Source organism: Eptatretus burgeri, chromosome 10, assembly GCF_056783735.1.
Source record: "Eptatretus burgeri isolate ZD-2024b chromosome 10, Ebu_testis_v1, whole genome shotgun sequence".
NCBI classification, from domain to species: domain Eukaryota; kingdom Metazoa; phylum Chordata; class Myxini; order Myxiniformes; family Myxinidae; genus Eptatretus; species Eptatretus burgeri.
Window position 1 is genome coordinate 101,990,798 of NC_140970.1, and position 13,428 is coordinate 102,004,225.

Consider the following 13,428-nt stretch of genomic DNA (forward strand, 5'->3'; position numbering starts at 1 on the left):
AGAGCCAGAAAACATCTGTCCAAACTCAAGAATAACCTTTCAAACTTGTCTCCCTCCTCTAAAAGCTGGTGGTGCCTCGTCAAGTCGGTCTCTGATGTATGCTCCCTTCTCCCCCTTTCCTCCTTCAAACGGCATCACAGCCAACTCCGCTCTTGAGAAGGCTGAATGCCTCGATTCTGTGGTTGCTTTGAAATCTTTGGTCCCAAACACACTTCTCTGCACTTTGTAGCCAACCTTCCCAGTCGTACCCAATTGCTCCTGAATCGTCTTTTCCACCTGAAAAGGGGGAAAGTTTCTGGCAACCCTCCACTCGGACTCTGCAACTGGACTCGACAGCATCAGCTCTCGTGTCCTAAAAACCTGCTCTGCTGCTCTTGCACTTCCTCTTTCTGCCCTTTTCACCCTTTCACCCGAGTCATCTTCCCTCTGCTTGGAAATTGGCTAACATTACAGCATTACATAGAAAAAGGTGCAAAAACAGACCCCCTTCAATGCAGACCAATTGGCTTGTTTCCAATCAGCAAGGTCATGGAAACCGTCACTGCAGTTGACATAAAATCATTCCTTTTTCTCAAACAGCCTCATCTCAGATCATCAATTGGGATTCAGACTTGGTCACTACCTTGGACATGCTGCTTCCACTCTCCCAACAATGGATGGAGGCCCTCATGATCACACATGAGATCCGGGTGGTCTCTGGACATATTTCGAACCTTTGATACAGTCTGGCATCCTGCCTTGCTTTCCAAACTGCTTATGGAAGCCAAGGCCAATTCATCTCTTGGATTACTGTCTTCCTCCGCTCTCGTATAGACGTGGCTCTTAACGGAACCCTTTCATTTCCCCTCCTTGCCAAGACTGAAGCATCCCAAGACTGTTGTCGGCCCCCATCCTATTCCTAATCTTCATCAATGATCTCACTGATTCAGGAAAATCCTCTATCTCTTTGACTCCACTCTCTGCCGTGAAAACTTCTGAAAAGTGAACTTCATACTTCTGACACAGGCAGCAGCCTCTTCCCTCTCCTCAGACCTTGACAAAAAACCAAGTAATATTGTTGCATATTTGCTCCTTAAATGGTGTTCAGCACGGAATCGTAGTTGCCACCTTCGTATCGTTTGATATGAAAATCCCATGTCGACCTACCTTCAATATATCGATGGATGCTCGTAAGTTGTTTAAAATCTGCCCCAGATTGCTTGTCGTGTATGTGCAGAAACCCTGAGTGACGAAGTAAATTTGGGTGGCCTGGACATCTTTCATGCTTCTCAGATAAGGATTGTAAAATTAGACGACGAAGAAACTTAAAAAGAAGCCATAAGTACTTGTAAGCATACCTGCGAGAAAGGTATGCCTCTGCGCAATGAAGCAGTTTTAGAACTTCCCGATCAACTCGTCCAAAAAGTTGATATGTTGCAGTCCATGCTGCAAAAGCTACCGATTTTGCACCTTTTGAAAGGCCCAAGGTTCGTAGATGTTTCTTGTGAGTCCGATTTGCATTCAGGAACAGAACAAATAATTGTGGTTTGCCATTTTGAAATTTTCACACTCTGGTCTAAATGCTGAAAAGTGTTAAGATTACTTGAGTCAGGTTTTGTGCTAATGGGAGGTTGAAAGTTCTTGGCGAGGACAACAGAGTTGCTGTAAACTCACACAGCGCATGCGTGAAAGGCATGGAATACCATTGTTTGAGATCCGGTTCGGGAAGTTGACCGATTGCGTCAGTCCCAATGAGTCACAGAAAGCTTTTGCTGAAGTGCCTTAACAGGTGAGAGATACCCACACCGCGACAACTGCCAAGATGACAATTGAAGTCGCCACATATGAGGGAGAGAGAGTTTGGATGAGAAGATTGAAGTTGCTCCATGTTTTCGGATAGTGAGGTGGAGATGGAGTCATCACTGTTTGGTGGACGGTACAGTACACATCTAAACATGAGGTGGGAGTGGAGGGGAAGCCGAAGCCAGAGGTATTCCTGGGGGTGTGGGGGAGTGAGGGCAGTGCATGGAGAGTGAGGAGAGTCTTTGATAAATGGAGCAACTCCACCAGGGCGAGGCTCAGGTCTGTCATACCGGAGGAGGGAGTAACCAGGGAGAGATACTTGGGAGTCAGACACGTCTTGGGGGAGGAAAGCTTCTGTAAGGCGGATTGTCTGGTTTGTCAATGGTTACCTGTATGGAAAGATCTGAAAGGTTCGAGTTAATGCCCTGGATAATTGAGGTCCACACTGTTAATGAAGAGGGAGGGGAGGAGGCTTTGGGTGCAGGAGGTGGGAGGGGGGGCAGGGTAGGACGAGGGGGGGGGAGGTGAGGAGGGTTGTTGAGTGGGGGATTGCAGAATAGCTTGGGTAGGGGGCCGGAGGAGGAGGAGAAAAGGCTCTGTGGTGCTGGGGGAGAGGGTGGACATGAGGAGCAGAAGGCGGTTGAGTATTTGAGGAGGTGGAGTGAAGAGTTGGAGGTGAGAGGGCACTGGAAGGAGACAGCTTTGTGGATGAGAGGGGGGCAACTTTGAGGGGGATGAATGGTGGGACAAGGGTGAGTGGGGAGTTGAGGGAGAAAGGTGAGGGGGGAGTTTTTGAAAGAGGCGAGAGGAGGCTTCGAGGGAGAAGTGTCATGGTTGCTTTCAGAGTGAGGCGTGAGAGGGGTGCATTGGCACTGAAATTGGAAAAAAAGAATGGTTGATGGAAAGTGAACATTTATTGCAACCTGGGGTTTTTTTAAGTTTAAGGTGAGAGTTGTGATTGAAGACATTTCTTGATGGATGCAATAAAGGCAAATTCAGAGAATGGAGAGAAGAAACACTGTAACAGTTGGATTTTCATTTTTTTTTTTAGGAATGGTATGAAGGAGAGGTCAAATTGAGAGCAGTCTGTTTAAATATTAGAAGAGTAGTGCATGATGCAGTGAAGAGTACCACACATGTGAAAGAGGAAGATGAAGCATTATCAGAGATCGTTTTTTTGATTATTATTATTGTTTGAGAGTTTTCATCAGATTAGGTCATGAAAGTGTTGTAGAAAAAATCGTGAGGTGAATGGTGAAATTGGATCGGTAGATGCAGGGGGTCTAAACAGATCACGTGGTTATGGGAGAAGCACTTTGCTCTGGGCGGTGTATCGTCAAAAGTGAAATTATTTATTTTAAATAAGGATTGCGTAACATTCGGCAAAGGGAAGGTTGAAGTAAAATCGTGGAAGTGTGTGGTGAATTTGGAATGGTAAACGCAGTGTGAAGCTGCTGGGTCGATGAAAAGTACCAGGAAGAGTAGAGAGAGACACGTGGTTTCAGACGGTGTAGATATCGAAAGGATACAAGGAAGATTGTTAATTTTTGAAGAACAGGTAAGATTCCGGAATGGAAGGTTGTGGGAAGAAGTCGTGAAGGTAATGGCGAGAGTGTCAGCTCAGTAGAATAAAAGATGGTGTGCCGGCAGGAGTTAGAAGAAGAAGGATCGAGACTCGTGCGTGTGCAAGGAGAAAGGTAGTTTTTTAAAAAAAATTATTATTTTTTTGATTTAAAACAAGAAATAGAGTGTTTAGTTGGGAGGGATGGGGGACGTTGGGGAAGTGGGGAAGATAGAAATTGAAGGTAATGGGGAGAAAATACAAATATACACGATCGTACACCGAGGGGAGGGATGGGAAGGCCTCAAGCACCCGTTAAGACAAGGTCGACGAAAACTCACAAAATAGCACGATTTTTGAAACAAAACTGAACTCGGAACGTACAGTAACATGTCGGTGAGAAAATAATCAGTTAAAACCGGACAGATAATGACCGGAAACTTAACTTTGAGATCGTCAGCAGAGAGCCCTGAAGGAGACCTGCCGATGCTCCAAACCCAGAACCGGAAGCTGTTGACATGGTCCAGGATTTGTCGTTATGCTCCTGCTCACAGGGCCATTCAACCAAGGAATGTTTTTGTCGATGCCAGTGTATCATGACACCCTTACCTGCCATCTAGCTCTTCAATTCAAATTTAACATCTCTGGGATATCGCTGAATGGTGTTTTTGAACCTTGCCAGGACAGCCACAGACCCTTGATGAACTGCAACAGTAGCTGATTTGGGCTTGTGCTGTTCCCAAGGCTCAGGTTTGAGTGCTCACATGGTCAATGCAGGAGGTGGACATACCCGGTATTGCGATTGTACTTCCATCTTGGATCCCAATGTGAAAATGCTCATCACAATCAAATACTGCATTGGAGTTGTCAGAATGAACCAGAATAAGCAAAGATGGGGTCATCAGGAGGAACCTGGATAGGATTCAGGTTTCAGCTGCTGCTACTGTTCCGTCGAAACCCAATGTTAATTGGGACAAGTCAATATAAACGGGAGCTGGCTGGTTGTGGAGTGGCTTGTGCCAAAGCAGGTATGAGTTTTTAATTTTGTGCAGGCCTCTTAATTGGATTGAACTTTGACCAGCTTGCATCCTGAATATTTTGGTGTAATATCCAAAACTCAGAAGCTTTCATCAAGAAGAAAAATTGACAAATTGCTGTTCTGAAGGGGTGAGTGTCACTAATTGGGCTAATGTAAATATTGTATTAAGAGCTTCAGGTTGTTTGCATGGACAAAAGTGGAGCCTCTACAACCACAAGTTGTCTTTGGCATCTGGAGTTAGTTGCTTTATGCTCTCGTTGCTGGTGTAATCTTGAACATGAATATATATATTTATTTTTTTGCAGGGCTTGGAGGGACATGTGTGAACGTGGGTTGTATCCCAAAGAAACTAATGCACCAAGCTGCTCTATTGGCACATGGAATGGATGATGCTCGCAGCTTCGGATGGGAGTTCGGGGACCAAGGTAAGGCAAATGTTGATTGAATGTGCGAAGCACAGACATGGAATTTAGTGTCAGCTCAACAGGTGTTCAAAAACAATTAAGTTTGTTGCAGAGTGTGGCCTGTTTGGCACTCCCATTTGAGTGCATGGCTCGATGCTGGGAACCAAAGTTCAAGTCTCGTACTGTTTGTCAGTTGTTTGAACACTGTATCTCTTGGTGATGTGTAAAAGCATACTTGTATTGGTAATGCATGCAAGTACTCGGTCAATCTTGAGGCTAAGATCACAATTTACAAAAACTTCACCTTATAATTTGTTGAAATTGCCATTGGTGATGGGTATGGACTTGATTGTTGGGAAAGAGACCAGTCACTCCTCACTACATTTGGAGGTTTGCTCGTCTTCTCGAATTTGTAGCTTTCCTCCATTGGAAGAGTTTAAAGGTTGGGTTCAGTGGTCTTGCTTGTGCTCACTACCTTGCATTTGACAATCTTTTTTTTTTCTTTCCCCCCCCCCCCTTTCTTTCTTTCTTTGTAGTAAAACACAACTGGGAAACGATGAAGAATGCAATTCAGGACTACATTCACTCGCTGAACTTTGGATATCGAGTTGCCCTGCGCACCAAGACTGTGACCTACGACAATGCTCTTGCAAAGTTTATTGGACCGCACACTATTAAGGTGTTGTTTGCATTCCACAAGTGCCCTGGCCACCACCCTTTTTGTTTGGGTTTTTTTAATATTTTTTTAATTTGAAATAGCATGGACATAAGCCAGGTTGTGATGTCATGAATCGATATCTGCAATATGAAAGCTAAACGTTGAACGGTTTTTGAAATATTACGCACACAAAAGTACATGGACAGACGATTGGTCGACCAAGCTCATTTTAATGTCCCCAGTCACCGACCTTGGCGGAGAGATGGGCGACAAAAGCTATATAGTATTTATGCTCTTAGAGTTAATATATTTATATTGGAGAAAAATAAGAAAAGCAGTTTTCCCAAAACAATACAGGGATATCAGCAATGAATAGGCATTATAAAAGCTTAAATTCAAGAAGTGGAATGGCTGACCAAAAATTGAAAGCATGAATTGGCAAGGACAGGGGAGCAGATAAAAGGATTGGGCAATCGAGTAACAGTGAAAAAATACTGTACTCATTTTTGTTTGACTGTTATGACCACACTGAATCCAATTTTGTTGAAATGTAAGCCAAGTGTGGTGAAGCACTACTCTTCAAAATATTTTTTTACAATGCAACTCTTGAATCTTGACTGCCCACGTAAGGGTTCTTGTGGAGTTATTAGCAGGGATATATTGTATAAATTGGTTGGTTCCACTTTTTAAAAAAACTCATTCAATCTGGAGATTTGTTTTGAGTGCTCAGCTTCAGCCAGGTTCTGAATATTTGGTAAGAGATTGAACGTTGCTCGTAAATATGGCGAAAATATTGCGGTGACGAACCATCGTTTCGAGAGGTGTAACATGGTTTGTTAGGAGCATGCTTTTCGATATTTTTCACGTGCGCTTCCGACCTCAGGTCATTTTGAATGGTGACGCTGAACTTTTGCCCTCCATTCATTTTCAAGCTCATGGTTCGCACTCTGAACAACTGGCTCATCGAAGGGATCTCATATGACTGAGATGTTAATTTTGCAGGGTTTAATTTAATGTTGCTTTTGAACTATTTAGAAAATTATTCGCCGCTAGTTGTATTTTTAAGGTGGCTTGATGACTTTCAACTTGTGTTCGTTCATCGGACAGCAATGCGTCATTGATCATCACTAAAAACAAACAAAAAAAAAAGACTGATGGGTCCCAAGTGTTCTTTGAGATGACTTCTGTATTGAGCAATGCCCAATCAGAGTGAATTGAAAGATTGGTATGCACTGCTGGGAGAGTAACAATAAATCTGAGATGCAGAATGTTCGTGGGATGCAAACAAATATCGATTTGCTTTGTGATTGTAATTATGATCAGTTTGATGAAAAGCTTTTGTATAGTTTTAAAATTGAGGATTTGGGCTCTTCCGCATATATGTACATTTTGTCTTCGGCTCCTGGAAGAGCCATCTCGCAGCACTAATTACCAAAGCAGGTTATAAACCAGATAATGTGACTCCAAATCATGAGTCATCTCAGGTCGGAGAATGACGTTAATTATCATTGCGCCTGACCGCAAACCCTTAATGACTCAATGTTGTGTTTGATAAAGCGGGAGGTAATGTTCCACATGGTAGATGGCACTTATCGCTTCTGGTGTCGCACAGCAAGGCCTGTATGGGACTCTGTTGGCACTTTCACCACTCGTGGTTTGGCGTCTCACATTATATGATGTATGTATATGTATATGTATATGTATATGTATATGTGTATGTATATATATATATATGTATATATATATATATATATATATATATATATGTATATATATATATATATATATATATGTATGTATGTATATATATATGACCGGGCGTAGTGGCGTGCGCCTGTAATCCGGCTACTCGGAGGCTTGGGTTGGAGGATCGCTTGAGGACGGGGGCTCTGCACTGGGCAGGGTGTAGAGCAGCCTGGAATCATGGCGAAACCCAAATCCTGATCCCTGTGTCGTTAGAGGCGACCAGGGTTGTGTCAGGAAGGGCATCCGGCGTAAAACCTGTGCCAAATCAGTATGCGGATCATAACGGATGATCCGCTGTGGCGACCCCTAACGGGAGCAGCCGAAAGATGAACAACAAGTGATGAACAACAACAGCAGCCGAAAGATGAAAAATATATATATATATATATTTTGTTACGGCTGTGGAAATTCGCAATACACCATAAAGGGTCATCAGATCAGTTATGACGCTAAGTTTATGTGCAGATAGTTGTTTCAAGAGAATTCTTCGTGTTCACCGGGCTGCGACTCTTTGAGATAGCCGTTTTTCTTTTTCTATTGTTATTTTGAACTAACCTCCACGCAAGCAACAAGCCGCGTTGAAAACTGTCGAACGAAAAAGGGAAACAAAAGAGTTCCGATGGGCGCGCGGATTTTTCCCACCTGTTTTTCCGAGGAGTGTGACGGAGGCAGGGGGAGGGCAGCTCGCCGTCGATTGGTGGATGAACAGCGTGAGGCGGTCGGGGTGAGGGAACGCCCCTTTTCGGAAACCTTCTCGAAGGGAGGTGGAGCGGAAAACGGGCAGGAGCGAAGAGCGGAGCCCCGCGCTATATAAGGTGGACCGTGCGCGGCGCTCACTCTGTCTGGGTCGTCGACGTCACTCGCTCTCTGGTCCATGAGCTCTCTGTCTGGGTCGTCGACATCATTCTCTCTCTGGTCCATGAGCTCTCTCTCCTCTGGGTCGTCGACGTCATTCTCTCTCTGGTCCATGAGCTCTCTGTCTGGGTCGTCGACGTCTCTCTCTCTCTCTCTCTCTCTCTCTCTCTCTCTCTCTCTCTCTCTCTCTCTCTCTCTCTCTCTCTCTCTCTCTCTCTCTCTCTCTCTCCTTCTCTCCTTCTCTCTCTCTCTCCTTCTCTCCTTCTCTCCTTCTCTCCTTCTCTCCTTCTCTCCTTCTCTCCTTCTCTCCTTCTCTCCTTCTCTCCTTCTCTCCTTCTCTCCTTCTCTCCTTCTCTCCTTCTCTCCTTCTCTCCTTCTCTCCTTCTCTCCTTCTCTCCTTCTCTCCTTCTCTCCTTCTCTCCTTCTCTCCTTCTCTCCTTCTCTCCTTCTCTCCTTCTCTCCTTCTCTCCTTCTCTCCTTCTCTCCTTCTCTCCTTCTCTCCTTCTCTCCTTCTCTCCTTCTCTCCTTCTCTCCTTCTCTCCTTCTCTCCTTCTCTCCTTCTCTCCTTCTCTCTGGTCCATGAGCTCTCTGTCTGGGTCGTCGACGTCATTCTCTCTCTGGTCCATGAGCTCTCTCTCTCTCTCTGGGTCGTCGACGTCATTCTCTCTCTGGTCCATGAGCTCTCTCTCTCTCTCTGGGTCGTCGACGTCATTCTCTCTCTGGTCCATGAGCTCTCTCTCTCTCTCTCTGGGTCGTCGACGTCATTCTCTCTCTGGTCCATGAGCTCTCTCTCTCTCTCTCTGGGTCGTCGACGTCATTCTCTCTCTGGTCCATGAGCTCTCTCTCTCTCTCTGGGTCGTCGACGTCATTCTCTCTCTGGTCCATGAGCTCTCTCTCTCTCTCTCTCTCTCTCTCTCTCTCTCTCTCTCTCTCTCTCTCTCTCTCTCTCTCTCTCCTCTCTCTCTCTCTCTCTCTCTCTCTCTCTCTCTCTCTCTCTCTCTCTCTCTCTCTCTCTCTCTCTCTCTCTCTCTCTCTCTCTCTCTCTCTCTCTCTCTCTCTCTCTCTCTCTCTCTCTCTCTCTCTCTCTCTCTCTCTCTCTCTCTCCTCTCTCTCCTCTCTCTCCTCTCTCTCCTCTCTCTCTCTCCCTCTCTCTCTCTCTCTCTCTCTCTCTCTCTCTCTCTCTCTCTGGTTCATGAGCTCTTGCCCTGTGGTCCATCATCCGTTCTCTCTCTGGTCCTGAAGCCCCTTCTTCCCTTCAGTCCTTTCTTGTTCGGTCGTGGGTCGTGAAAGCCCCAGCGCCGGAGAGAGCTCGCTGACCAGGCCAGGGGCCCGAGGTCAGGCGCTGCTACGCAAGGCCGTGGGGAGTCGACGTCGCGACCTGCCCACCGTCGCGCCAAGAGGGCGCGGATAAGACCCTTCGGTCTCACGGGACCCGTTTGGTCCTCCAGGTCCCGTGCCATAAAGGTTTACGAACACTGTCTACCTCCCTGCCTATGGGGAGGGTTTTTCTTGCTTTTGGATGACTGCTGTGGTGCCGTGTCTCTGTGAAGTGAACTTGCCTAAGTGACTGTGTTTGTAAATAATATTCGTAGTCGGTGGTATTCCTTTTGCTTCTATGTGCCTGTACATTGCATGACTGCCTTGCTTCTGAATACATGTGTGTTATAATAAATGTCCTTGTGTGAAATGTATCCCGTTCGTCGTCTTTTTCCCTTTTGAAAGTGCCATCTTGAATCACGGAATAAATTAGTCGTGGGTTTTGAACACCCGGGTAAAGAAGAGAATCTGATCCCTCGAGGTCGGCGATAACACCACTCGGTTATCACTGTAGCACGGAACGGACCGCTAAAGCCGTTCGTGTCCTAGGCCGACCTGCGGCGAGGTACGATCGCCCGGTCGACTACTCGCGCAGGTACTTAGGTAGGTCGAATTGGGTGAGCAACCCTATCCTGCGCGGGTGGGTAATTGGCACGATCGTGGTGAGGTTAAACCCCACCCGTGATTGGCTCCTGGCAGTAGGTCCAGGAGGGTCACGACTGAATTGTCCGTCCGGTGGGCGACGCGGTTGCGATTGGAGTTATGCAATCGCTCACACGCCAGGCAGGCCAGAATTTGTCACAATATATTAGTCAAACGTCTGGAAATGGAAACGTAAGGAGGGGAAACCCCCCCTCCCCACAAAAACAAACTTTTGTGTGTGTGTGACACATCACATGGAGGATACACAAAGTAACCTTCATGTATGTCCCTCCAAAACCCTTTGATAAGGGACAAAGGTCTGCCAATGCAGAGATTAATGAAATAAGTCGTCCTCGGGTCTCCTCAGTGTCCATGCATGCTCTCCCCCTGGGTCCATGTCAAAAACAATCACATTATCCCCTTCCTGGAAGACTCTTCCAGAGTCTGTCAACTCTTGTGCACATATTAGGTGTAGTTCCTTCTCTTTGTGTACCTCGCCTGTCCCCTGATTGTAACAATGCATACCTGTCTCCCCCCACCCCCTCTGAAAATAATGAAAACTAATGCATTGGGTTCCTTTACTCTGACACATTCACACGAGACTGTTCCAAATGCAATTCTATACCTCAACACACTTATTATTATTATTATTATTATTATTATTATTATTATTATTATTATTTTTTGCAATTTACATACTTCGCACTGGTTCGGTCACTGGTATGCAAATGAAAATAAAATGCTCTTCAGCCTTTTTCTGGGAAACAGTTGGCCATCATATGGTCCTTAGGTGGAGGGGTGATGGGAGAAAAACAAAACACAGGTGGGACCACTTGGCCATTCGTTGGTGGCAGTCTCTCCAAGACCCCTGTACCGTTCGTTCTTTGTTAACGCCATCGAAGATCGGAGGTTACTGTTTTCACCCCTTTCTGTTTGTTACTTACGAAATCTTTAGATTTCGAAAGTGTATTGATCACTTCCGTTCTGTGTTTTTGTTTGCAGGCACGATAACTCGAACGGAAGAAGCTACCAATGTCAAATTACACCACGTGATTCAGGAGGGTGATGGCTAGTGCTGATTAGATTTTGGGCAAAATCGGTCAAAGGTCAAGGTCATAGTGAGGTCAACCATAATTCCGTAAATTCATGTGGAGAAATGGAGTATTTTTGCTTCGCTCGACGTTACGAGTTCGTTTTAACTTCGATTTTAATTTTGTCTTCGGTTTTTGCGATCGCTTAGGACGCTTAAAACTCGGTTGTCGAAATTCTGGTAAAAATCGGATGTTTTGGAGACGTTTTAAGATTGTATAAAAAAATATTTCACTCGACGCGTCACGGGTTGTCCCGTGATGCAGTGCGCTCGAGCAGACTCGTCGTTGAGTCAGGTAAAGGTTTTGCAAGTGCGCGCTGACGGTGTTTTCGATAAAGATGGTGTTTAAAAGTCATTTTTTAATCTCAATAAAGGTTATCGTCGCATGCCTGACTCGCTGAGCCGTCGGATTATGTAAAGATTGTTGGTGGATGACCGAATATTACGGTTTTGTGACTTTGATAAAATAATATGAAATTATTGCGTGGAGAAATGGAGATTTTTGCTTCGCTCGACGTTACGAGTTCGTTTTAACTTCGATTTTAATTTTGTCTTCGGTTTTTGCGATTGCTTGGGACGCTTAAAACTCGTTTGTCGAAATTCTGGTAAAAATCGGATGTTTTGGAGATGTTTTAAGATTGTATTAAAAATATTTCACTCGCGCGTCACGGGTCGTCACTTGAGCAGAGGCGGCGTTGATCATGTAAAGGTTTTGCATGTGCGCGCTGACTGTGTTTTTGATAAAGATCGTGTTTAAAAGTCATTTTTTTTATCCCAATAAAGGTTATCGTCGCATGCCTGACTCGCTAAGCCGTTGGATTATGTAAAGATTGTTGGTAGATGGCCGAAATTATGGTTTTGTGGCTTTGATAAAATAATATAAAATAATTGTGTGGAGAAATGGAGATTTTTTGCTTCGGTCGACGTTACGATTTTTGATGATTTGGTACAGAATCATCGTAGAAACTTCTGGTTTCCGTCGCTACCTTCTCTCGAGACAGCTTTTATTAGACAAGGTCAGAGGTCAAGTTGACGATTTCGTAAGTACCAGTCTATGACTGCTTGTTTGTTTGTTTGTTTGTTTGTTTGTTTGTTTGTGAACAGTATTACGGAAAAACTCCTCGACGGATTTCGACGAAACTTGGTGGGGCGGTTAGGTATGATCCAAGGATCATGCCATTAGATTTTGGACTTGGTTCCCCCCCCCCCAAAAAAAAATTGTTAGAGAAATTTTTTTTTTTGCATTTCTACATGTTTTAAGTGATTTCCAACCCCCCCCCCCAAAAAAAAAATTTGTTTGGAGAACAAAGTTTTTTTTTTTTGCATTTCTACATGCTTTCAGTGATTTCCAACCCCCCCAAAAAAAAAATTTAGAGAAAAAAAATTTTTGCAACCTTTTTTTTCAACAATTTCGATTTCTTTTTTTTTGCATTTCTTCCTGTTTTAAGTGATTTCCAACCCCCCCCCCCCCCCAAAAAAAAAAATTGGAGAAAAGAACTATAACTCTGTCAGCACTGTTGACATCATATTTAATTAATAAGATATAAGGTTCACTTGAGTGACCCAGCAGTATTGGCGGCGGAGGTTTTGCACTCTCCCGAGTGCTCCCCCTCTAGTTGAACATGAGTTGATCATTATTGGTGTTTCTAACTCAACAGAGAATTCATTGGCAATGTGCACATACATCCCGTCAGACCCACCACAAATTTTGTGCAGAATCATTGCCGATGTTTTTTGGACTTCCCATGGGTTTACAGTGGGACATTGTTTAGTCGCTGGAAATTCAGTCCAATAGTGGGTTGATTCATTGAGTTGTCCTTATCTATTCCAGGAACATTTCGGCCTCCAGTTGAAGCACTAATTGCACAATACCAGGGTGAGGGGTTTGTTTTCAGGTGTTGAACACTTGCGAAACTAAAAGGGCACTTGGTAGAGCGCATAAATCCGCCACACAATGCCTGATCCGTGAGAACCTATCGGGCCCAATACATTTTTGAGCTATCATGCTATGTATCATTCTTGGCCTTATCTCAATGGTCAAGAATCACTTTCAACATTCTAGTCATTGGATCCGGATCTTCACCAAATCTAATCGGTTCGTCGTTGTCACACACCCAACCTGTCCACAACTTTTTGAGATATCCTGTACATGGCCCAACGAACAAACTGTGGTGAAAACATAACCTCCTTCACCTTCGGTGGCAGAAGTAATAACACTTTTTTTTAGCTTTGACTCTAGTTGATTTGACTTTACTTTTTTATTCTTTGTCCAAATCAAAGTATCTCCATGATTGAATGCTGTTTTACATTTCTGGTTACTTCTCCAATCGCGGT

At 44.6% G+C, this 13,428-nt stretch overlaps 1 protein-coding gene across 1 annotated transcript in view; it reads left to right on the top strand.

Moving 5' to 3' along the window:
- LOC147019316 (thioredoxin reductase 1, cytoplasmic-like) overlaps positions 1-13,428 on the top strand; it is a 54,910-nt gene that overhangs the window by 18,116 nt on the left and 23,366 nt on the right. The window contains exons 6-7 of the mRNA XM_085899709.1: positions 4,688-4,807; positions 5,323-5,465. Of these exons, the coding sequence (XP_085755835.1) occupies positions 4,688-4,807; positions 5,323-5,465 (263 nt within the window). The remainder of the gene's footprint in view (positions 1-4,687; positions 4,808-5,322; positions 5,466-13,428) is intronic.